This window comes from Hippopotamus amphibius, chromosome 4 (genome assembly GCF_030028045.1).
Source record: "Hippopotamus amphibius kiboko isolate mHipAmp2 chromosome 4, mHipAmp2.hap2, whole genome shotgun sequence".
In the NCBI taxonomy this organism is placed as follows: Eukaryota; Metazoa; Chordata; class Mammalia; order Artiodactyla; family Hippopotamidae; genus Hippopotamus; species Hippopotamus amphibius.
The window spans coordinates 38,473,154-38,500,276 of NC_080189.1; the positions used below are offsets into that span (position 1 = coordinate 38,473,154).

General features: G+C 37.8%; 1 protein-coding gene across 7 annotated transcripts in view; it reads left to right on the forward strand.

Annotated features, from left to right (window-relative positions):
• DOCK4 (dedicator of cytokinesis 4) overlaps positions 1 to 27,123 on the forward strand; it is a 444,122-nt gene that overhangs the window by 167,715 nt on the left and 249,284 nt on the right. For all 7 annotated transcript variants that reach the window (XM_057733986.1, XM_057733987.1, XM_057733988.1 and 4 more), the window contains exons 2-5: positions 16,973 to 17,056; positions 19,271 to 19,311; positions 21,330 to 21,385; positions 25,793 to 25,889. In XM_057733986.1, coding sequence (XP_057589969.1) covers positions 16,973 to 17,056; positions 19,271 to 19,311; positions 21,330 to 21,385; positions 25,793 to 25,889 — 278 coding nt within the window. The remainder of the gene's footprint in view (positions 1 to 16,972; positions 17,057 to 19,270; positions 19,312 to 21,329; positions 21,386 to 25,792; positions 25,890 to 27,123) is intronic.

The following is a 27,123-nucleotide window of genomic DNA, read 5'->3' on the forward strand; positions in this document are numbered from 1 at the left end:
TGTCTCCTTTGTTTTGTTGCCTCATGAAACAATGCAAGTGCCTCAGTGGGAGGAGGGCTACAGAGCACAGGAAATTACCGGAAATGAAAAATACAAATAATATTGTGTTGGCCAAAAAGTTCATTCGGTTTTTCCATGTTACAGAAAAACCTGAACAAACTTTTTGGCCAACCCAATAAACATATTGTCCAGCTTGAGAATCAAATGTGGGTGGGTAAATCCAAGAACCATCCTTCCAAATTTCCTGATATTGAAATTTACTGATGACAGTGTTCTGTTGCCTAGTGGGAGAGTGGAGAGAGCAGAAATACAGAGTGAAAAATGGTCTTTTTTGATTATATGAGTCGATTGCAATTTTTTACAACTACACTGTTTTGTAGACCCTAAAGTCTTTAGGACCCAATCTCTAGACAACGTTCACCTAGAGCCAGGCCATTGTGATGAGTGGCTACCATAGCTACCATACCCTCTCATTAATTCCAGCTCCCCGACTCTCTTGTCCAGCTTTTTGCTCATTCATTAAATTTCTTTTAAAAATTTTACTCATAGGCTATGAGTGGGTCTTTGGCATAGAAAACAAAATCAATTTCAGTCTATTTTCTGTACCACATGATCTTATAAGGCCCTCAGGTTTGGGATACTGAAGGTTTGATCATTTAAGCCAAAGACTAGTTTTCAAGAAATGATTGACATCTATTCATTTCCCAGAAAACAAATGTAAATCGGACATTTGGTCTTCATAAGACCAGTAGGTGCAAACTGCAGACTAAATGAAGGGCATCAGGGGTTCAAACTGAGATGGTTTTTTGTTTTTTGTTTTTTAACAAACATAAGGATCTGCCACAGGCTAGGGAATTGCATCAAGCTGAACTTTTTCACCTTGGGGCTTTGAGATGCATGCACATTAAGCAGCTTGCCATGTGTTACTTCTAGTGGGACCCCACTAGTCTTTGGGAAACTGACAGAATGATTTATTATTTCTACATATGTGTCAGGAGCTGAAAAACTTTCAGGCTATGGCAAAGAAAGAAAAATATTAGTTTGATGGAGAGAAAATTAGGTACATCTTAACTTACCTGTTTTGATGAGATTTTGGTTAACATGTCTTATTTGCTTACTGTGTTTGTCAGAATTGGGGCAGGTGGTGGGGAGGAGATGATTGAGAAACACTTAAGACATATATCTGTTGCACAGCTTCAAATACACTTTAGGAAAGTTTTTCCCTATAACGTTTGGTATTTTTAACTGTGTAGGTCTAATTGTAAATTGGGATTTCCTGGCATGAAATAACTTAGTCCTACAAATATCTCCTTTATAAACAAACAAAGAAGAAAAGCTGACCTTGCTAGCTGTGAACGCTTTTAGGAAGAACTCATAGAAACATGCAGAATTTTTTTAAACTGCATTCTCTTTAAGGCAGATCTGCTACTCTGGATTCACTGAAAATGTTGACTAGTGGGAGTAGAGAGTGGAGAGAGCAGAAATACAGAGTGAGGGATGGTCTTTTTCGATTACATGAGTTGATTGCAATTTTTTAAAACTGCAAAAATGCACGAATATTTAGGACACAAAAAGACCTTAAAACTCAGTGACTGAAAAATCTTTAAAGAAGTATCTAAATCTTTTGCTAATATTTCACTCAAATATCAGAGCTAGTGTTAGGAGAGATGGCAGGAACAGTATTTACTTAGTAATTTGTTTCTATTTTTGTATTTGAATTTTATCAGAAGTTGATAAATTCAGGATTTTTAAGCATATTATTATGGGGTCTTGATAGCCTGTGGTCAGTTTTTTGATCTAGTCATTTATATTTAGAAATAGCTAAATTATTCACTTATATAGATGAATATATAGCTTTTTAACTTTAAGAATTCACTACACTTACCTACATTTACTGTTAATAGTAAAACTGTTAGTAAATTGTCAATGCTTTATAAAGCCTAACTAACATATGGCTGTTACCAAAGGTTATAAAACAAGATATTTTTAATTATAGTCGTGAGTAAAAGAGGAAATAGCTGTATTTTCTTATACGTACTTTTCATGTGGATGTAACATCTTCTAATGATGCTTAGGATTTTGATCTCATTTTTCTTTTTGTTAAATGGAATTATCTTTAAATTCCCACATACCTGTAGAAGAATCCACCCCATTTTCAATTTAATTTTTTTACATAAAGTTATTTTTGGGAATTTGAATTATCTTCCAAAAAAATAAAAATTTCTGTTGTTTGAAATGTTTTTTTTCTTTTTAATCGTATCATCTTCGGGCACTTGTTATTTTATTCCGTGTTGGCTGGAATATTAAAGGCACTCACTTTGTACGTGACTCCCAAGGGCATTCACATTGTCAGATTTAGTTCATGAACAGACTGAGTCACTTCCAGTGATGCTCAGAAAAATAAAAACAAGTGCAAAATTATGCTTCAAACCAAAGCATTGCAATAGATGGATTGTTCCTAATTAACATATTGTGAAACAAATGGCTGGGTTTGGCCTTAATACCAGACCTGTTGTCTGTTTTTGAAGATATTTTGGAAAACTTATCAAATTTGCTTGGCAAGTTTCATTGTAGAGGGGAAAGGGACAAATATTTACAAAGATTTTTAATTCTAGCCAAGCCCAGGGATTTTTAATCTCTATGACAAAAAAAAGTAGTGTGCTGGGGGTGGGCATAGTTTTTAAAAGTTTCTTTTCAATAGTGCATCAATTTGTTAACAAAGAATGCAGATTTCAATTACTGTAGACAACATCTGGGAGCAATAGTTAGCTGAAATTTACAGTGAGAAGAAAGGCATGGGAAGCAACTGCTTCATTAGTTTACAAAATTGGAAGATGCAAAGAACAGAGGGCATGATCCCCAGGGGAACTTGGTGCCTTCTAGAAACCCCGAGGAAGGGTTTAAAAGTTCATTTATAAGTGCTGAGTCAGTAATGTTCATTTTTATCCTGGTTCCCTGATTCAACTCTTACCGTTTCATGAGTTTTGCCTTAACTTGTCATTAAAATCTCAATGATAAACTAGCAGCAATTCTTTTCTTAATATCTTTTAATTTTAAAAATAGTTATTGAGAAGCAGAAAGGTTTCCTGGAGAATTTATAAAGTGGAAATAACAGGGTTAGATGAATTTCCTGGATAATATAAGCCATATGAGTACCAGGTTTACAAATACCACATATATAATGATGTGATTATTCCTATAAAGTCCTTCCAGTCCTAATACTTTGTAAGCCTAACGAATGGAAGGCTGGGCTTCTAACAGATTCCAGAGGACGTGGGTGTTCATTCCCTCCTGTCCCTTTGGTCAGATAGCTACTGGATTTACCCTGAGAATAGGGGGTGGGAGTGAGGTTGAGAGAGGTGCTCTAATACAGCTACGTTTCCCTGGGGAAAGGAAAATGGTGAAAGAAGGCTAAGATGTATTCATAATTATGCAGTCTGTACTGGGGGCACTGACTGGTACGACAGAGCACCAGGTTGTGGCAAAGTTGCGGTACGGTGGCCCTCTCTGGGCTTGGGGTTTTCTAGGAGAGCAGGATGAGAGGCGTGCTATTAGGAGGGAGTTAGCGTACGTGCACTGTCTCTCCGCATTTGCGAGTACCTCTCACTTCTGCCATTGTATACCCTCTCTGCTATAAATCCTCCCCATCCCCTAATTTTTGTTGCATGTGAAGTGATTGTTTCAACTGCTTCATCAATTAAGTAGACTTGTTATATGGTAGCTTGAGAATCCATTCGTTCTAAATAATCAACTTTATAAAATTTCCAAAATGCACATCACTTGTAAGTTAAAGACTTACTCTAGTTTGTAGTCAGCCTTATTTATAATCAGTTCTATTACAGTATGCAACAGAATTAATAACTTAAAGAGCTGTTGGGAACATCAGTAACACCCAAGACTTTAGTTAAAAGTCAGTATTATTGTATAAAATTATTAGGAGAGTATATTAGTCAGGGTTCTCCAGAGAGACAGAACCAATAGGATGGATATGGAGAGACACACACACACACACACGTACATGTATACATATGTACATGCATATATACATATATGTACATGTATATATGTATGCATGAATTTGTATATATATACATGTATGTGTGTGTGTATATATATGATTTGCTATAAAGAATTGGCTCATGTGATTACAGCAGCAGGGAAGTCCCACGATGGAGGTTGGAGACCCAGGAAAGCCAGTGATGAGGTCGTGAGAACCAGAGGGCTGATGATTTAAGATCCTAGTCAGGGTGAGAGAAGACCCATGGCCCAGCTCAAACAGGCAGAGAGTTCAAATTCATCCTGCTACGTTTTTGGTATATTCAGGCCCTCCAGCAGATTGGATGATGCTTACCCATGTTGGGGAGGGCGGTGTGCTTTACTCAGTCCACTGATTCAAATGCTAATCTCTTCCAGAAACACCCTCACAGGCACACCCAGAAATAATGTTTCATCCAAGCACCCTGTGTCCCAGTCAAGTTGACACATAAAATTAGCCAGGCTAGATTCCTTCCCTGAAATAAATTGAAAATTTTACAATTCCCTCATCAGGGACCCATAAGTTCTGTAAAGACAGAAGGCTTAATTCAAGCCTGCAGATGGTTATACTTGATAAGACCTGTTCCGTCTTTCTTGAAAATGTTGGCTGAAACAATTCAAAAACTATCTTTCACCAAGCACATATATATCCATTCTTTAGTTAAGAAAGTAGTATTTAAGAAGACCAAGTAGTGTACTGAAAATTAAGCAAAAATGTTAATTCTATTCATTTTCTGAAATGAATGAATTGTTAAGGCTGACATTTTATTTTATTCGATATTGTGAGTAGGTCATCTCAAGAATAGCTATGGTAGTAGTGGTGTTAATTTTATGCTTTATGCATAGGAAAGCAAGGCTAAAGTCAGGATATTGTGCCAGCTTCAAAAAGGACCCATTGTAGGTTTTAACTGCAATTAAAACAAGCCAGCTGTGTCTGGATAACCCTATGAAAAAACGTCAGAGTTAAATTTGCTAAGGTTGCAGGCAAGAATCATCAATAGATGCTATAAAGTATGATGAAAAAATGGTGTATTTGCATAGTCTCAAAGTATGTCCCCACAAGATACTTATTAATTACAAAGGAAAAAGTAGTAACTCTACAGTGGAGAAACAACCTTAACCAAGTGATCAAGGTTAACATCACCAACGAGACACATTGCCATCATATATCTTCTGATAAGGTACACTGAGCAGGTACACGTCATCACTTCTGAGGTATTCTTGCCAAAACTGCATATCCTACACTTAATCATGAGGAAACATCAGACAAAACTAAATTTAGAGACATTCTGCAAAATAACTGGACAGTATTCTTGAAACCATCAAGGTCCTGAAATACAAAGACTGAGAACCTGTCAAATGAGAGGAGACTAAAGAAGTATAATAACTGATTTAATGTGGAATCCTGGATTGGATCCTTAACCAGACAAAGGACATTGGTTGGACAGTTGGTGAAATTTGCATACGATCTGTAGGGTAGTTAAGAATAGTGTATCAACATTTAAAAAAAAAAAAAGGATATTGTATTAACATTAATTTCCTGATTTTGGTAGATGTGCTTTATTTATTTAATATCTTAACATTTGCTGAAGCTAACTTAAGGCTGAATCAATTTTTATATTATTTTTGTAAGTTTTTTTATAAATCTGTAATTACTTCAAAATTGAAAGTTAAAAAAAATGGGCAGTACACTTAATTTTTCCCCCCACACAAGAATAACACAATTATAGGTGTGTCAGTTTTGTGTATATATATGTAACAGCCACTGGAGATACAAAATTCAGCGCTGAATTTTGTAGGAACCACAAGATATAGGAAATGTTCTTTCTCGCAACTTATGAACTAGGTGTAGCTGGTGCAGAGTATTACCTTCACCATTGTATTCCAGTGCCTACCACAGTGCTGGCACAGAGAAGGTGAGTGAATGAGTAAACTGAACACATTTTGCATTTGATCAGTATTTATTGAGGAGACACTGGGTGGTGATGGGAACATAAAGGTGCCTCAGACCTAGAGATGCTGGGTATGCTGTTAAAGGGCTGTAAATAGGAGGGGTACCACGGAGTGGAGGACGCTTGAGTTGATCTGAAGAACACCCTGTGGGGAAAGGCGAGAGGCAATCCCAACTAGAGCGAAAAGCATTTGCAGCACTAGCTAAGGCCCAGATAGGAGGTTCGGTGTGACTGTTGAATGTGGTTTATAAAGGCTGAGATTATAAATCTGGTTCCTGCACACCTTTCTAGAGAGCTTTGAACTTCGTTCTGTTTCTCCACTGATCACTGGCTCCCCATTTGTAGAGAAATTGCTTTTGACTGGTTTTCAGTGGTCACAAGCGGTCAAAACTAGTGTTTGTTTCAAAATTGGAAATTGGCTTAGTCATCAGAGTAGAAGAGGGAGTAGTGAATAGTAAGAACGTAGGGTGTGGTTCTTTTCAGGTGGAAGTTACATGGTTTGTAAGGAATATCCCAGCAGACCTCTTGAGAGGTGAGCGCTGGGAATGGAAGTCACATTCAAGTTGGAAAAAGAAAACCCTGTGCAGGAAAAATGAGAAATACGAGTGCTTTATTGTGTGGGTCAGATGATTGACCAGATGAGACAGGACTATTAGCTTGGAGAGGATATTAGAAGAGGCTGTGAGAACAAGCTTGACCTCTTCCAATGTGGGGGCAACCTGCATGAGTCCCTCTGGTACAGGGCAGAGGACAGAGCTGGCTGGGCCCAGGTGTACCACTTCTGTTCTCCTCTGCTGTTTTGTGACTTTGAGTATTTAGTTCTTGGAGAGAGAAATCAGAACAAAGCACAGAACGATGTAACAGGTTTTTTTTCTCTCTTATAGCAAAACATTAAGTGAAAAAGAAAAAAGCATCAGGAAACCTAATCCTGTGTTTCAAACATTCTCTTAAATAATATAATTTTAATATTAACCATCTCACATTGGAAAAAGGATATATATTTTATATAACTAGATTTATAGACATGTATATAAACTTTATATATATATATAACTTTTTTAACCAAATACTTGGTGGTAGATTTAATGTTTGCTTGGAAAATGGTATTTTACTTCTTAGTGAAAATTTTTCCCTTGGAGTGTGGGCAAAGTATTATTTTCTGTAACTTCATTCCACTTTGTGACATGAAGTCTGCGCTGTGATTTTTCCTCCTAATGCTGTCTAGTATCCCTTGGACAAATAATGCTGTATTTGGCAGAGTGAATATTAGAAGCTGAATCTCCTTCCCTTCCTATCTCTGCCTTCGCATTTTAGGAAAATCTTACTTAACTCTGTTATTTTTTTAAGATCCGTCTCGTTTGCCAAAGATGTTTTCCTATTTTATCAGAAAAAGCAATAGTTTCAGACTTTTATCCCCTCTGGAGCCGTTGAACCTGAATCTAAGTTTAGCTTGTTGATGATGATTTCCAAGAATCTGTAATAGTAAAACAGAGTAAGGGTTTTTGACTTACAGTTGTAAACAGAAGCCTTATTTTTGCCCATAACAGATTCAGACCGAGTCGCCAAGCTTTCAGTTAGCAGTGATGATGAAAAAATAATATCCTACATTTACTTACATTTTTAGGCTTACACATCCAGTTCTCATACATTTATTTTATCTTCGTGACATTTCTGTGAGGTAGGCCAGGCAGGTGATGTCATTCTGCCTGCAAACGGTAGGACCAAATACCACAGGGTTCATAAGTAGTGGAGCTAAGCCCAGGGATCCATCTCTCTGTTCAATATTGTCTCCCTAGGGGACCTCCCTGGAGGTCCAGTGGTTGACTCTGCGCTTCCAGTGCAGGGGTGGGGTGGGGTGGGGTGGTGGTGCACACATTTGATCCCTGGTTGGGGAACTAAGGTCCCACATGCTGCATGGCCAAAAAAAGTTTAAATAAAAAAAGGGGGACGAGAGCTCTCGATATTGTCTCCCTTTCCTCAGTGCTGGGATACCTCTGAGATAATTGTTTAAACTCTTCCTTTTCTAAGATGCTTCTCTTGACTGGCAGTTGGCCCAAACCTTAATCTTTTCTATCATATTAAGTTGTTTTTTTAAAAGTCCTGATGGGTGGATGCAGTCATCAGTTCACAGTTTTACTGTTTGACCTTCAGTCGTTCTTGTAGCCACTTAGGAAGATGCCTTTGCATTGGTAACATTAAAACCAAGGGGAAGAGTATGTTTATGACTCTTTGGGGAATAACACGTGTTCATTTACTGCCACAGTGACAATATCTTCAAATAAATCTCAGTGTGGAACAGTTCCCTCCTGATGTTCATTTGTTCCCTTGTTTGCCTCTTTCCTCTTCTCTGTCTCTAAAATGGGAAGGAAATACCTACATGATAGAAGATTAGAAATAATACATAAAGAACTTACTAAAACCACAAGGTAGTACTGCAATCATGCTACTTTCCTTCTCCCTTGAAAATGGATCTGGCCAGAAGTCAGTTCTGAATGGGCAACGCTGTACACTTGGAGCAGGTTGGGCTCTCCAGAAAGCAGACTCTGAGATAGAGATTAGCTTGAAGGATGTTTATCAAGGAATGTTCTTGGGTGTCACTCTTGTGGAAGGGAAGGGGGAGAAGCAGGACTGGGCAGAGGGGACAGAGGACCTGTGATGCCGGCCCAGGGACAGCCTTCATCACTTCAGCTGGAGTGGCCCTTCAGAGTTGTACCAGGTTGTAGGAGGAGGGCCTGGCCCTCATGGTCACTAGGTGCAGGCCACCCTGGGAAGGGGACACGGTCTTGGGCAAAGCAGCTCTCTTCAGCTGAGGCAACCCCAGAAGGCTGCCCCTTGCCCACCTACCCTCATGCTCTCGGCAGCTGGGAGAATAAGTCATCCATTTCTGAAGAGGGGTCTTGGTGTGGCCACAGCCACCACTGTACTTCACCTTCACCTCGAACCCAAAGGGCAGTGGTTCAAGCAGAGTGAAGTTTTGCAGTTGGTAGACATGTCCTCTTAACAGTCAAGCACAGCAGTGTATTTTCAGGCGGTACTTGTAAAATGTCAGAAAATGAATACATTTTATTCAGTGCGCTTCCGATTTTTCAAAGTCACTTAGACTGGAGAGAGTCCTGTGACCTGTCTCAAGGCCTGACCGTGGTACCTGTGGCATAAGAATGAAGTCCTATTGGTGAATGTGCGTATGTCCGCCTTGAAGGCGCGCCTGCGAGGTGTGTGAGGTCTGCATAGACAATGCCCAGAATGGAGGCGATCTCAAATGCGTGGCAAGTCGGAGGACAAGAAGATGGAGCATAGCGTGTCTTTGATTTTTCCCAGTGAGTTCATTTTCAGCATCAAAGCAGTGTTCAGGAGGTAGCACCCCATCTCCCCCTCCCACATTTCCTTTGAATTTTTTTTTTCTTCAGTCTTTCTGGACCGCTTGCTCCGGTGGCCCTCCTGTCATACTGATGGCCAGTTGGAAGTCCCTTGAAGTTAGAAATGACACTTTGTGCTTAACTTCATCTCATGGAGGGGGAAGATGGAAAGGGATATGGAGAAAGACAGTTCCATCCTGCGCTAGTGATCATACCAGTAGAATTCTCTAGATGGCTTCTATTTCATCTTCCCTCAAGCCCTATCCAGACAGCTTTTAAAAAGGTAGTGTCTTTGAGAAGACTATTAACTTGTTTTTCCCCATCATATTTTATCCTTGCCTACAGGAGAATTTTGTGCATGTACAGAGGAGATGACCCCTTGTCCTCTTCTTCCACACTTCACCATTTTATGAAATAAAATCTCTGAAAAGAATTTAGTTCTCCTTAATCTCCTTCCCCTTTTCACTGTTTCCTCTTGCTCTTATCCAGAAAAAAATCTTCTTATCCTTCAGAAATTCTACCTTTTTCTCCCCTTTCTTTCCATTTGTGGGCTCTCTCACTGCAATGGTACTCATAGAAACTGATAAACCTACATGTAGATACATCCATGACAAACCAGAGCCAAATATAGTGTGAAATGCATGTGGACATAGGAAGAACCAGTTTTAAATGTCCTCTGAGAGATGGAGTTCCTTTACAGTGCCCTGCTTTATCACTGCCTTCTCATTGTTACTGCCATGCTTGAAGTACCAGCATTCAGAATTTTATAGCTACTCACATAAAAATGTTTATTTAATTTCTGGTGCAACCATAGCTCATTTCTATTGCAAAAAACAAGAGTTTCATTTTTTGTGTTAAAATGGGATTCCATGGGATAATCTCAGAACTTGAGAACAATAGCATCGTGTTCTTTTTTGTAAATAGCTTACAAGTGACCTTTCAGACCACAACCTGTTCCTGCGTTGGAAATCCTTTTATCAGAAAGATGAAGCCAAAACTCTGACTGTGAGAGATGAGTTTCCTTCCGTTGTGTCACAAGGGACAAAGTATTTCATTATTTTTTTTTCTGCATTATGTTCTATTCATCTTAGATTGTCAACCCGTAAAGGGCAAGGGCAGCATTTGCCAGGCTTGACTTGCATTGTGGTGTGTAGCATCATCGTAAATGTTATTTTGACCATGATGATGAATATGTTATCATCTGTGATGCAGAGCTACATGATTGTTGTCTAGTAGTTTTTTATAATTTGTTTCTATTTTTGCTTTTAAAAGTCATAGAACTCTGTGATTGAGTTTCTCTACTAAGTTTAAAAGTTTTAAAGTACGAATCTTCTTTGTATGAGCAAGCAGTGTCAATGAAACTGAGAAATGAATCCCTGCTTCACAACACAATTTTTCTTTTTTTCACCATCTTCATAGAAAACACTCGTGAGTTATATATGAGGATATTTTTCACAGACGTTTAATTTTTAATAAACTGTCACTAGGTACTAAACTGATTATATAAAGGAATAATATTATAAGTGATAATCATGTATGATACAATTTTCAAGATGGTCACCCTATACATTTAACACTTCCAGCTTACACATATAATTTTAGCCAGTTTTTTTGTTTTTGTTTTTGGCCGCACCATGTGGCATGCAGGATCTTAGTTCCCTGATTAGGGATCGAACCTGTGCCCCCTGCAGTGGAAACACGGAGTCCTAACCACTGGACTGCCAGGGAATTCCCCACTTGTAATTTTTAAAGGACTTGACTATAAGCTATATTTATATGCATGTTTGTTAATCCAAATAAATTTTTATATAGTAGCAAATGGTCAGAGATGAAAACAATACTATACAGTAGTCTTTATGTGCTGTTTAAAACTGTACTCTCAGGATCCTTAGGACTAAAACAATAGTATTGAACCTTTATATTCTCAGCTCTATGAAGGATTCAGTCTCTAATTTTTTTCTGTAGCTACTAAAGTTGTTCAGTTTATGAAAAAAACAAACAAGAAAAGGAAATCAAGACAGTGTGTGGTCATGTTCAGTAAGCCTAATAAATATTATTGATGGGGAAATGCCACTGGAAAGTGTAGGATAAAAAGACTTTTGTATAAAGACAGAGCTACTTTAAAACAACTGGGGACAAGATGAATATTCAACTATAGACTTGTTTCATGCAAAAGTGTTTGGAGGATTTTGGGGTTTAGTTGGAAAGTTGTATCCAAAATGAAATCTAAAGATAACATATGCTTCAGTGCACTTAATGGAAATGCAAATTGAGTTTTCATGAATGCCTGTGTTTTCTGTGAATCTTTGCTAAACCAATTTTCCTTACTTTATGATACATTATATGCTACCACTACTAAATTTGAGCCAATCATGTATTCAGATCTTTTGCTTTTTTGCCTAGAACTGCCTTCGCCTTTCAACTTTCTCTTTCATAACCTGAAGCATAAATAGAATAGCATTCATCTATTCATTCATGATTTTAGTACATGGCAAGGTAGAGTTACTTGTGTAATTCAAAGATTGGAAATGACTTGCCATTTTAGAAGGTAAAGATCAAAGTCATGCCTTGAACTGGGTCCTAAAAAAGTGTTACTCTCCAATATGATCTGAAGTTTAATATTTTAGATGTTTGAAGTTATGAGAGGTGCCCCTGACATTCTCTGAATCCATTAAAACCTGGGTACCATTTTTCAGTGGCTTCATTTATTCATTCCATGTGTTTGTTCGTTCTCCATCCATGCACTGACATATTTGTATGCTGGCTTATGGAAGATAAATTAGGAATAGTTCCAGTTCACAAGTAGAAAGACACAGGTAAAGTGCTACATAGTATATGATACCTTGCCCTATTTAAGGTGTGGTCAGAGAGCCCTTAGAGCACAGATGAGAGAGTAATTGATTCCTTTTGGGTCCAAGGATGGGGAAAAGGAAGGGGTGGAATCAGGAAACTGAAAGAGCTAACCTTGGAGCTAGACCTTAAACTAAGGATACTTTGCAGTATCCAGTGTAGAAGGGCTGGGGAAGGCAACTCCCCCAAAGGGGAAAAGATGTGTAAAGGCGCTGAGGCCTGCGTGAAAGAGCTTGATGAGAATTTGGGTATGGCGGTGTGGAGGGCAGTATGTGAAGAGGTAGCTGGGATGGGAGCCTGGAAAGGTAGCAGGAGAGCAGCGGTAAAGGACTTTGTAGGAGATACTGTGAGCAGGCTTTCCCTCTGCTTCACCAGATGCCTGTTGCAGGTGAGGACAGATGTCCATTCTTTTGAAATGGGCAGTGACTAAAACCAAAGGAAGGCTGGTTTGGAGACAGAGTGCTTCAGTTATATATTATGCTGTCAGTGCTGAGCTGAAAGGCCTCTTCCAGACTCACAGAATTGCAGGCTGGCAGGGACCTTTCAGTTCACCTTGTCTAGTTCCTTTGTTTTATAGAGGAGGCATCTGAAGCCCAAATGAAACTGAGGAACTTAATAGCTTGCCTTTAATAGTTATCAAATATTGTATAGCAGAAGAGTGAAGTGAGAATTCGCCCACGTAAACTTCTTGGGTGAGAAATGAGATGATACCTAGTTATGACCCAAACAACCTGTTATCCCAGTTTTAAACAGCTCCTATGAAAGAATGAGTTTTCACAGGTAATATAGTTTGGTTCTTGAATTTTGAGCACCCTCTTCAAATAGAATTGCCCGTAATAAAGGAACCTGACTGCCTAAGACCAGAACACTTAACAGTAATGGCTCTGCCCTCAGTGATTATTTACCGAGCTCAGTTTGTGTGCCAGACTCTATACTGAATTAGGTGGACAGTTGGGAGCTAAAACTAATCTAGCCCTTATATCCATGGAATTTATTGTTTCAGGAGACATCATTCAAAAAGCTGCACAAATAAGAGGGGTGGTTGAATGGTGTATGGTGCTATGAGGGTGTGCAGTTGGGGTGAGGGGATGTGCATCAAGGAAGGCTGCTCTGAGAAGCCACTGAACCAACGGCTGTAGGGTGAATACAGCTTAACTTGGCAGGGAGGGAAAGGAAGAGAATTCCTTGCAAAGGGTCAATCGTGGGCAAAAGCCGGTGTGGGATGGAGTATAGCATGGAAGGTCTTTGTGACAGGAGTACAGGAAGTTCGGGGTTGAGAAGTACAGGATGAAATCAGAGAAGGCCAGGGCCTTCCAGGCTGTAGTACTGATTTTTTTCTGTTATTCTCAGAGCTTTGATATGTTTAGGAGAACGATGACATCATCAAATGTGCATTTTGAAAAGACCTGACTGCTGTGTGGGAAATGGACTGGAGAGGAACCTGAGTCTGTGGGCATAGCCCTGTAAGGAGACTGCTAGAGAAGGCCAGGCAACAGGTGATAAGGAAGCCAGGGTGGTGATGGGAGTGGAGATGTTGAGGAGAAGATGGCTTCGGGAGATATGGAAGAGATAAGGCCATTGTGATGTGGTCCTGGATTGGATACGTGGGTCAGGGGGCCTGTGGATGACCCCTGGGTTTCTGGCCTGTAGAGTGCTTAGATACAGTGCTACCGTTCAACAGAACTGGGGGCAGTGGAAGAGGATCTGGCTTGGAGACTGTAAGGACTGTATCAGCTAAGCGGTGGCGTGAAATAAGAGGAAAACAACCTCATCAAACTATTGTCTGATATGGCATGTCTTATTACCTTTTCCTTCAAAGAAAGGAAATTGAACCTAATGAAAATTTCCTGATGTCACATATCCAAAAACCATTTAAGTGCAAATGTGACAGAAATAAAGGGACCTCTGGGCATCTCGTAGATACTGTGTTGAGGAAGGACAACCGTGGAGACAGGGAGCCTTTCTGGAAGGCTTTCCAGCGGCCCTGTGGAGAGATGCAGAGAAATCCATCTAGGGATAGCGACATAAAGCAGGACTAATAGCAGAAGACTAACATTTTAGAGTGAGTGATTGGGAGAGAGAAAATTGCTTTGATTTGGCTGGAGGTGGAGGGGAGAGAATGCATTCAGTCTAGAGCATGCTAAGTTGTAGCTGCTTAGACCTCTAAATAGAGACACACAAATTGGAAGTTTGTGTCAGCTGCTCAGGCCACAGATCAGGACTGGAGAGAGACTCGGCAAATCCTATATCAACAGAGGATTCTGGAAGTCTTAGCATGCTCTGCAAATAGGGAGAATGTATGTGGATAGAAGGAAAAAAGAAGTATAGTTTCACAATTGAGATATTTATTAACTAGCTAGAATATATCAGACAGTAGGGCAGATTGTTTCTGATAGGTGCCTTATTTAGTCCTCCACTACCTTTTACAGTGTCTTCATCCCACCCCACCCCACCCCCCCCCCCCCGCCTTTTCCTGATGAGGTAATGGAGATTCTGAGAGGTTGGTATCTTGACCAAAGTCACACAGCTAATAAGCGGTCAGATCTGGGTTCAAACCCACATCTCGTGATGTCAAGTTTGATATTATTTTCCTGCACCCTGCCTTTTTGACACCAGTATTTAAAAAGAGGGCTAAGAAAAGAAGGTCTACAGAAGAAGGCTGGAGGGTTTGAGAGAAGCAGTAGAAGATTCAAAAGAAGATAGACGCCTGAAAGGCGACATGAATGTGGTCCCAGTGAGGGACAGAGCAGTTTCAGAACACAGGGAAGTGAAGCACTGAGGCATTGAAGGGATGGTGAAGAAATGGAACACATGAATGGTACTGCCATGTTCAAGAAGGCGATGAGAGAGCGACCAGCAGTAGGGGAGGTATTCATGGCAGCTTTGGGAGTTCCAAGGGCATTTGTGAGTGGTAAGAGCTGTACACAGAGCTGGGTGAGGGTACCCGTGCACTGAGATCTCTGAGAGAAGCATCAACAGTGCAGGGTTGAGCCACTAGGGTTGTGAGAGGTTACGGTAACTTCATGAGTGTAGAAAGGCAATTCTGGGTACAAGCTTGCTTTGGAGTCTTTCAGATTGTACTCAATCTACTGTCTATTCAGTTGTTGATCCCTTATAAGTGGTCTCTGAAAGTTTTTTGAAGTAATCTGTTAAAATATACAGACCTTTGATTATTTTTCAAGCACACATCTTCTAGGACATCAACGTGAGGTCATAGGGTATTTATGGTTATAGTTAGAAAATGACATCATGAATTAGTGCTTATCTAAAATGTCCTAACTTGGTTACTCTGTAGTTATTTTTATCTATCTCCTGTACTTTGGGTTATGTTTTCTGTCCTGTGTTTTGATTGCTGCTGCTAATTTTGTTTTGAGATCATAAAACGGCTTTAGACTTCTCTGAAAGCCCATTACTTATCGGGATGTTTTGATTTTTGACAGGTTCATATATTCCTTCAGGCTTTTAAAATACATTCATAGCAATAGCAATAATTTATTTTGGAGATTGGAGTTGTATCTAAATCTCACCATCTGAAAAAGAATTATAAAATTCACTTCCAAAATTTTGGGCTTCTAAAAATCATGCAATCAAAGCATTTACTATTATCTTTTTGGGTGTGAATTGCAAGGTGGTTTCAGTGTGTATAGTATTTAACAGGATATGTCTCTTCCCTTTTTGTGTGTTGAGGTGCATTTTCTTTATTTTCTGTTCTTGTCTCCTTTATGACTCATGTGACTTTCCCGGGAAGAATCACTATACTTCATTCTCTCTTAACCCTTCAAACTGCCTAGGGATGGCTAATCTACGCATACTTTCTCTCTGGTATTATAACCTAGTCCTGCTCAGCCTTGTGAACCGTTTCAGAAAGCAATCAACCTGTAACCATTAGGTAAGGCTAAATGGTGACTCCTTTCTGTGTCCCCCCAGCCCCCCCCAATCCCAGTCATCTGAGAGCTAAGGCATGTGGGAACTGTTGTGGTGGCCGTGTGTTTAGACCCAGGGGAGAGGTCCAGGCATCACTATTGATTACTACAGAATCAGCAGACTGCTTTAAAACCACGTACGGGGCTAGCCCCTGGGGACTTATTAATGAGCAAATAGACACAGTCCCTTCTCTTGAGGACTTTCTGGTCTAGGGAAAAGAAATAGCCTGCAAACAGCATAGCAGAAAGGTAAACCAAGCTTTTTAATGAGTAAAAATATATTCCTCATTTATTATTGAACACATATTTCTTGAGTAACTGCCTTGGGGTGGGCATCTGGATGGGGAGTGATTGTAGCAGTGCTGGAGGGGCACGGCTCCTTAGGAAGATCTTCAGGCAACATCTTTGTTTACGTATGTTGCTGGGTGATGTTGTTGATATTTTGTCTACTATCTTAGTAAATTCCACATCTTTGAGATTTGTATTAAAGACACGTCTTTGACCAAGAAGTTGGTGAAGTAGGTAAACTTAAAGATTGACTTTCTTCAAGACTCTGTCAAATTAAAATATGACATGTATACATTACAAATACGAAAAAAAATACCAAATTGTACACATTAAATATATGCAGTTTATTGTTAAGTCAATTGCATCTCAAGAAAAGTTCTTAAAGAAAAAAAATAAAATAGTATTGGTCTGATAAAAAAAAAATTAAGATATGACAGCCAGTTCTAGCTATCAATGTGTATTTCCTACTCCCATTCATTTTTCCTAGTCAGTAACGTTTAATAGTAAGCAGTATAACTGGCTATAACTGATATGATTATCTCCATATATTCTATGTCATTTCTTACAGTTATTGCCAGTTTTCGAGGAACTGTCCCATATGGCCTGTCATTGGAAATTGGAGATACAGTTCAGATCCTGGAGAAGTGTGATGGTAAGTAGACTAGTGTTGATTGTTTGAGATTGTATAAACAATCTCCTCAACATTGAACAGCTCATAAAGTTTATAAATTCTTCCCATACGTCTATCAATCTCTGGAATTTTCCCAGTAGTCGCAGTGAACCATTTTTTTACAGAACTTTTTTCTTGCATATTCAGTGTTTGGCTTATGGGAAAGCATTATTTAGTATTTTTAAGCTGATTGTATTTTTTCCTAGTATTATTTACTTATATTCACTAGATGCCAACATAGAAAGCAATTGAGACTGTTGGGTTTGTGAGAATTCATGACTTGGGGCCAAACTAGAAGGCCTTTCTAAGAATGTTGACCGTCTGGTGGGATCCCCAGGACACAAAGAAACCGAGGTCCAGAGCAGAAATGCCTTACCCAAGTTTGGGTAACCAGATGCCCCGGGGTGGGACTCCTGCCCAGGCCAGCTCTGCTGTAGTCCTGCAGCTGTCTCCTCCTCACCTCCCTCAAATTTGGACTGAAATTATTTACTGCATTTGAAATGTTAAGTGAACTTGTATGATTAATGTATGTAACAGGTATCTCATTAAATTAACCTAATATGTACATTCTCAAATGCTTCTATTCCTCATCAACAAAACATCCTTAAACTCTAGTCCTTAAAAAGATCCCAGATGAAATGACTACTCTTTTTCTCAACAAAATGGCCACATGGTAAAATCCTATCAGTATATCCAAAGATATCTGTTTTTCCTCTTAATATGTTGTCCTTATTAGGAATTTATAATATGGTAAGATTCTATCATTTCAAGGTTCATTATTGATAAAATTGTGTTCTCCCAAATAGAACTGTTACTTTTAGTTAGAGCCTATCATTAAATGGTGGTGATGCATGGACATTTATCTTGTTCAATGTAACTAATAAAGATAAAAGGTTTTCTCTGTCTTTGCCAGATATATTTTGTTTCTGCTTTGTTTACAGATAAATATAAAATCTGTTTTGAACTGGTGAAAATGGGCTTCACAGCTAATGGGAGCTGTTTTGTAATCTGAAAACCTTTCTGTATGATGTAGTTCGAAAGAGACCTCTCTGTGACATTTCTGCAATTCTCATAAAGTTTTGGTTTCTGTTAAAATAGTCATTTAAGAATGGCTATATTTCTTAGATGGATCTAATAAACCCTGACATTGTAGAGATTCCGATTCTCAATTCATTCTGTTCTCTCCAGACTGATTTCAGAATGATGTTTTATAATACATTCTTTTGAGAAAACTTATGAGGAACAAAAATATTTAAATACAAAGTTCAAATACTTCTTTCTGAAAGATCGATTAATTGAAAAAAGATTCGATTCCTTAGAACGTTTGTTACATAATAAAATAATTTATTAGCAATAAGTAAAATGGTTTCTATCCTGGAAGAAAAAATAAATTGAAAATAATACATTTATAGGGGACTATATATTACCCATATAAATTCGTATATATACCTTGTAATTGTTTTAAACTATAAAAAGATATGTTCCCACTTAAGGATAGTGCTGTAAAATTGATTCAGGGTTGCTTGGAAGTTAAGTAATAGGCATCCTACAGAATAAAAACTATGGTGAGCTCAGTTGATGGGACATTATGTGGATGAAAGAGTGCCATTAGTTCTCTTAGTGAATGAGACCTGGCTTCACTCTTTTCAGTCTCTGAGACTGATCCTAATCCAAGATGGCAGGCTGAAGAATGTGTGAATTCACTACACAACTGCTAGCTGAGCATTGTTCTTTGGTGGTAGAGTCTGGGCTTTATAGTCAGGCAAAGAGAATTTGGAACTATGTTAAATTGTGTAGATTCTTGAATTTCCCTGAGGTGTAGTGTAGTCTTTTATAAAATGGAGTGAAATTAAGCTCAGAGTGGTCAATTAACTTGCACAAGATTCAACAGCTAACAAGTTGCAAAGCCAGAATTTAAGCCCAATACTCTGATTCCAAAGCCTTTACTTCCATTATGCATGTTTCTATTTTTCATGTGTTTCCAATACAATTTTAAAATGATTTTATTAGTTGAAGACTTAAATTAATAGTCACTGGACTTTTAGTCTAGCCTAATCCCAACCCTCACTATATTTATACTTAGAATATTTACATGTAGGGTAAAATTCCATCAGTGAAGGGCAGATTGATTTCTAATCATTTCTTCAAAGTATTGTAATGATTTATTAAAATATGATCATGATTATTTCTCCACAGGCTGGTACAGAGGATTTGCCTTAAAAAACCCAAATATCAAGGTAAAAATGATTACTTTTAACCATAATTATGGGATTTTTAAGAAAGATAATTTACTTTATTTCATTATACAATTGAAATTACAGTTGGGACCTTTAGTTGAAATACTAAATGGCAATACAGATTTTCATAATTTTGGAAATTCCTTTGAACTTGGATTATAGTTAGGACATGCTATTCAAATGATAATCCTTTGTAGCTCTTAAAATTTATACTGAGAAGACCTTAATAAGCTCATTATGTATAAACAAGATCTTTTTGAAGTGTTAGTTTCACAGAGAGTGAAATTAAAATTCAGGCAGGCGAAATATATATATTCCAAAAGAAGTAGTGAATAGAGGTATTTAATCTTTAGATTTTCTGTAGTATCATTTGTAAAAAATTGGTATAGAGAAACAGGTTTATTTTAGGGGATGTTAAGAGTCCCTTTGGGTTTGAGAAGCTAAAATGTGGGAAAATCATACTATAAAGAGACCATCTTTCTTACCATTCCAGACAAAAACTAAGACTCACTATCCTTTATATATTTATATAAATCCTAAGGAATTATAGCAGGAAGTAATATGATTTTTCTTTTACCTTTCATTTGTGTGATTTATGATTTTGACACTAATCCTTGCTAATATCTATATTTTTCTAATACTTTGTTCTAATCTCCCCAGCTTTCACCATGCTACCCACATTCTCTAGCATTTTCTTACATGTCATGTTCATTTTTTGGTTTAATTCTGGTTTTATTAGGATAGTAGATAAGAAATTTTATCATTTCTCATTACTAAGATATAATATGAGTAATCTAAACTCTTTTGCTGGCCTTTCTGCTTAAATATTCCTTTTTTTTCTGGATCATCCAACTGTGTTTAATTACTTTGTTTCATTTATTTTAGGTCATTCTAAAGGAGACCCTGATATTTTAACCCTCATTTAAAGTTATTTTTGGACTTCTGCAGGCACATGCAAATGTAGCTTCAGTGTTTAATTTTTCATATAGAACATGCTTGAGAAAAAGATGTGTTATGATTTGTAGAGTAACTTGTTTTTCTTCTAATGAACCTCAAGTTCTGACTTTTCCTTGTTAATTACTATAATTACTCTATTTGTTATTCCTACCATATTGAGGTAAATTTAAATTCCAAAGAAAAAAAAGGTTATTTTTTTAACCTATATATCTATTTACTACTGTAGTATATACAGAACTTGCTAGTTAAATTTTATATTATCCTTGGATCCACAATGGTGATAATGTATTCAAATGACATTTGTTTTCTTAAATATTTAATTGAATTTGTCATTTAATTGTACATAAAAAATCATTCAGAGAATATTGTCATTTAATGGATAATAAAACTGATGCTCTTTTTTTTTTTAATGTTGTTTTCTTCAATTTCTCATTTAGAACAAAGGAACAATTTCTTTGCCCTAGCTTTTCCCTACAGTAAAGAGCTTTAAGCTAGCAGGCTTCTTTTGTTTAATTTTTGTTCTATCAGAATGGCAGCCGGGTGATTAATTGCTGCTATGTTTTCATCAGAGATCCTCCCGAACATGTAATACACATATTGTTTCCAAATTTGTAGTGATTTTTTTTTTTTTTTAGTATATATTTTTAAATAGACACATGAGTATCTTGGAGAGAAGAAAAAGAACTACAACGAAAACAAACAAAAACCCCCTTCTTTCAAAGCTGCAATATTAAAAAAAAAATTCTTATTCAACATGCTTTCTATATAGAATTCCTGAAAATATAAAAATTTTCTGTTTTATAAAGAATATATTTTTGAGTAGGATTTAATTTTTTGATTATATTTATTTTAAAGTATCTCTAGAGTTGTAAACTGGTAAATAGTAGAAAATAAAATGAATGGATCTAAACTACAATAGATTTAGGCTAGAGAATGTGTTAGAGAGTCCTTCTTCCTAGTATTGTTATGGTTGTGTGGCTATATTTTATACATATGACTTAAGAAACTAACTCTGCTATAACACACAGCTGGCATCATAACCTTTATGTTTTCTCTTCCAGGGTATATTTCCTTCCAGCTATGTTCACTTGAAAAATGCCTGTGTAAAGAACAAAGGGTAAGAAATGAATTTTATTAATAGTTGGAGGATTTTCACAGAATCATTGCATATTTTGGAATTGGAAAGACTTAGTAATTGTCTTGAAAAACGGACTATAGAGGATCACGCCATTGTCTGTGTTGTTTGATACAGACAGATTACGCTAAGGCAGTTGGTGGAGAAAATTAAAGAACCACATATGATGTGTCAAACAACAGCAGGATCTAGGGCACTGGAGGTCTCTCATTGTCCAGAAATCATGAAATTGGCCTAATCTTAAGCAAAAGGAGTTGGTTCTCCTTGATTTCCTGCTGTGTAGGATAGCATGGCAGTCACACCCATCAAATGCTGAGTCACGTCTCAACCCCAGGAATTTCCTAGATTCACTACTGATTATAAGCAGCCAAGTCTGCCATTATTTTCCTAATTGGGGACATTACCGTATCCTTGTGTAACCACTTCACAGAGCCACTCTTCTCCTGCAGAGAACATCATTTCTGTGCTATTTTGTTTGATTGAGCTCATTGATCACTTAGGATTTCTCATATATTTAAGAAGTTTTTCCAGTCTGTGTCCAAAAGGACTTGAAACAGCTGTTATGATAACAGATTATTCAAATAAAATATCACGGAATTAAAGAGTAGCACTTGCTGGTTTAAATGGTTAACATAAGCAGATTATTCATTTTAAGTGGGTCCAAATATTTGCTGCCAATGTCACAAGGACTATGCATTGGATCATTGAATAATTTTCATTTTATGACAAAAGAAACTATATAGATTGTACCATAAAAATTGCATTATTCATCAAATAGCAAAAACTAGGAATTTATTAAATTAGTAAAGCACATTTTAAAGCATATTAAAAGATATCTTCAAGCTTTATTTTCACCAAAAAAGTTCCATGGATGCTATTCAAATGGGTGATTCTTATATCCAGTCTATAAAAGTAGCATATTAAATCTTAGCTCAGTGAAATAATTTCTTCAGGAGGCTGAGGGTATATGGTACAACTACTTTGAGTATGTGGATAAAACTTAGAATCTAGGAGATCCTTATGCTCTATGTCTTATATATATCAGTTACTTTAAGCAATATTACTATTATTTTGATAGTAGTAGTAGTAGTAATTATTTCAAACAGTAGATTAAAAGCATAATTCTAATACTAGTAATTACCACTACTGTTACTCTTTTAAGAACTGTGTGTCCTTCAAAAATGTTGTGCACTTATAATTTACCAGAAGTGAGTCAGGTGGAGTTATCAGCCCTTTTGGAGTTCTCCCACCAGGCTCTGTCCAGCTCCCTTCCAGTAACCCAAGGGACACTCCAGAAAACACATGCTTCCTCTTTGTTCTGACCTTTCTGCCCTAGAGATCCGGTTTAGGCAACTGGAAACCCACGGTTTCTACCCTGTCCCTTAAAGAGTCCACCTGGGCAGCCAGTCTTTTTTGCTGCCTTTGCCCCAGGCCCCACCCTGATCCCCTCAACTCTCCAGGGCAGAGGGTCACCCAGCCCCCATCTCACACTGTGACCAAGGAAAAGAAAAGAGAGAATGCTAGCTAAGATGATGTTGCGCATCACTCCATCCAGTGAAGTTCCTCCCTCTCCGAGTGTATTGCGGTGGGACGTAATTTTAATTGAAACAAGTACCCTCTTTTATTTTTTTGTTTTTATTTTTGTCCCAGCCAGTAAGTCGCGAGTATCTGGCTCCCTTCAATTGGAGGAAGTTTAAATATGGGTTAAAGGTGTCTCAAAATTTGGTCGTGTAAAACTTGATTGTGAGTGCAGCTGTGCTCCCATACCTCGCCCTCCCCCATCCTAGCTTCTCCATCGCTTTCACCGGCTGTGGTACCAAACTGAGCCTTCCCCTGACCTTCCCTGTGTAGATACCGATTCCCAAACAGAGCCATGTATACTCTATATTTATACCCACGCAACTGTACAGCATTTTTTCATAAGTTATATAATAAACAGTTCTGTGATTTGTGTTATGTGGCGCTCTCATTTGGATACAAGGCCACGTTCTACTAAGAAAGACCACCTTTGTATATTTTGTAATACTGCCTTTTAAAAGTGCTTCTGCAGCCACGCCTGTGCCACACACCCTGTAAATACAGAAGTTCAACCTGGGCAGGGCTGTGGCCCTTTTTGTACTCTGATGATTTTTGACAATTGGATCCTTGTACCTGTATTGATTGTATTTTTTTTTTTTTACTGATATGGGAAATGAGAAATAAAAAAAGATAATCAACTCACCAACCCCCCACCCCCCCCCAAAAAAAAAAAAAAGACTTGGTTGTGGGTTCTCCACCTGACACAGGGCATGAGAAGCATTATACAGCAGGAGAACTTCAGGGTAGAACCAAAATTTATTTTCTAAAAAAAAGAATTGTTGAAATTGATTGAGACGTTAGGTTCTAGGACTATTAACTGGAAGAAAAACGTTAGCCTGAAAACATTCAAGAAACACGTATTGCCAGGTGATTGCTTTCCTATAGAGGAACCTCTTTGGGATTTTGATGTTACCTTTCTTATTTTCAGGGGATTAGCAGCCTGATGGCCCACCAGGATGAAATAGCTGCAAAGTACATCTCAGAATAACTGAACAAAATATAATTTCAGGGGCAACTACTTATGACAGACTGTTTGAATGTTGATTTTGGTATAACTAAGAGGAAACAGCTGCCTCACCTAAAATGGCAATTTTGTGCCTCTTAAAAATTTACATTTTGGTTGAACAAACCCCAGATCAACTTCCCACAGACTGAATTGCCTTTATGTTCTTTCCTGGGTCTTCAGAGCAATGCAGGACTGATGGGGATCCTTAAATAAAATTATAGTTTATGAATGGTGAGATCATTTCTGTATTGTTTAATTCCTGCTGAGGTCATATCAGTTTTTAAATGTTAAGTAGGTTGTTGAGTTTCCCTGGAAATTTATGGTTCCCTCCTGACCTTGCATTTTATCATTTTATAATCTCTGTCTCCAAATATGCATCATTTAAATTGCAACAGCTGCTTCAAAAGTGAAATATATGCACTACCATTTGAAAATGTCATATTATGTAGACTTGATAAAAGGTTCTGTATATGTCACAGTTCATATGTTACTGTTTACTTTTATTTCTAGTTTTACGTCCCAGCTTTACATTTTCAGCTGTGTTTAAGCTCTAGAAAGGAGTAAAATATTCACAGGGTAAGTATTTTAGCAGCAGTATGAAATGAGTAGATGAGGCTCTGTTGATGAAGAAATCAGGCAAGATTTTAATTCCCATACTTGCTGCCAAGAAAACTTTGCAAAAAAAGCATATCTGCTTTGGACATAACATCAAAAAGGAATGTAGAGCAATTATTAGCCTCATGCTAAGAAGTAATTTTCACTTGATCATCTGCGTAGCCTGGTTCAGTGTCTACATATTAGACGTTGTCCTTGGGAAAAAATACTCAAATGAAGAAGATAATCTCCATCAATATAGTCAGTTAGCATTCTTTTGAGAAGCTGCAGTATTAATAGGCACTTATCTATTTTAACCTGCACAAATACTGGAAGAATTTGAAAAAAGAAACTAGAGATGAAAAGAAAAAGATTATTGTATGTTAAAGATGGGATACAGAAGACAAATTCAATCTTCTGTTCAGCCTCCCTCCAGCTCCTTAACATCAGGACCACTGTACATACCCTGCTAGATGTTGGTATGAATATTTTCCAAGTATAGTTTTCGACATTTAGGAAAGAAATAGGAGGAGTGTATTACCCTAATCACGGAGAGGAGCATCCTGCAATGGATATTCAAATATCTGTGATGTCTTAAACCCTTAATAAGTTCTGTGATGCATGACAATATTACTGATAGTAGTAATCATTTTTCATGGTCCTGTTTGCAAGTCATAAAAATGAGGTGTTAATGAGATCAAGTGAGGGTTCAGCCAGTACCTCCGTATCTAGTTGTTTATAAAACCGAGTTAGTTTGGATGTTTGCAGCCATCATATCCTAGTCATTGAATGAGCCTGTCATTCACTTTGAGTCCTAAAGTCATAGTGCTTGGAAGGCAAAAGCCATCTCACAGTTTATGTAGCCTCGTGACCTCATGTTGCACACGAGGATTTTGGGGCTTGGAGAAGTTAAACGAGTTGCTATTTAAAGGTCAGACTGTGGCTAGAGCAGAACTCTTCTGCTATTGTCGCTTCTCTACCGCACTGCTCAGACTTGATCTGAATGAAGTGGCTGGTCATTATGGTCTTATACTGCTGTAACCCACTTCACATTCCTCACACAAGTTCATAATCAGATCCTGCTTAATGTCTGCAGAACCAAAAATAACTAGGCAGCTTCCTTTCCTAGTTGGTCTTTTAGAGTATTTAAAAGAAGATTATTGTCTATGTCATTTGCCTATATACTTTGTGGTTGTTATTCAATTTCACAGACAATTTGAAATGGTTATTCCCACTGAAGACTCTGTTATCACAGAAATGACATCAACATTAAGAGACTGGGGAACCATGTGGAAACAACTCTATGTGGTACGTAACTTTTTAATGGCATCATTTTTCAGATAGAGAATTGTTTTAAGAAATATTTGAACAGCAGTAAGTGTCAACTAGCATTTGAGCACCTGCTGTAAATTACTAGTACTCCTCTGGGAGTTGGGGAAAGAGAGCTTCCTTAGACACAGTCTTGTTTTAATCCCCGTGTCCATCCAGCATAGATTTTGTAAGTTCTATTTCAGGTTGCACAAAGGTAAAAGATGACTTTCCTGGCATCTCATTAGATAGGATGGTTAACATGGAACCAGGGTTAGACTTTCTAAATATTTTTAATTCTCAGGGAGAAATAAACTTATTTTTAGTACAGTTTTCATATTGGTGGTATTTTATTATATTCTAATTCTCTATAATTTACTCAAGTATACTAAAAATGATAGGCTACTTAACCAGAATCAATGAGAATATTCTAAATACATAAGAGAAAGGTATGTCTTGGGGCAAAAAGGAGTCTGTGTTTTTTGGGTGTACCTATTGACATATTACACTTACTGAGAGTCTTCTATGTTGCAAACCCTGTGGGAAGTACTCCATCTGTAGTATCTCATTTAATCCTTACAACTCTCAAGGAAATAGAGACTATGATCAGTCTGAGGAAATGATCCTTACAAATGAGGAAAATGAGGCGGAGAGTGAAGAGCTTGCTGGAGGCCAAGTAGTTGGAAAATGGCTGAGCTGCAATTCAGATGTAAATCTAGTGCCCTCACACTGAACCACTATATGTGGGGAATTGGGGGCGATATTTTGGGGAAGATGAATTTATTTCTTCTCTGATTTTCAAAGGAATTTATAGAACAGCTTAATCATTTGAAGGGATGTGCTCAAAATACAGAGGTGTCCTTATCCTGACAATACGATTTGAAATAGCCTGTCGAAGGGAAAATCCAGATTACTGAAGGACATAGGCACAGAATGACCGTTTTTATTTTCTGCTACATAGAAAATGCAATAGGATATTTCACTGAGGCAAGAAAATCTTTAAAAGTCACTAATAAAAACCTTTTTGATGTTGGCTTTCTCTGACCATGCCCTCCTGGAGCTGGTGGCTTTAGGGCTCACTACTAAAATCTACAAGACGATCTTAGATGAAACGCAGTGTCTAGGCTTTGCTGGGGTGAGGGAAAGCACCGTTAAGATCACTGAACTCAAGGGCTCTGTGCTAGGAGACTACAAAGGAAATGCAGATCTCCTTTTTAGATTTTAAGAAAATTGT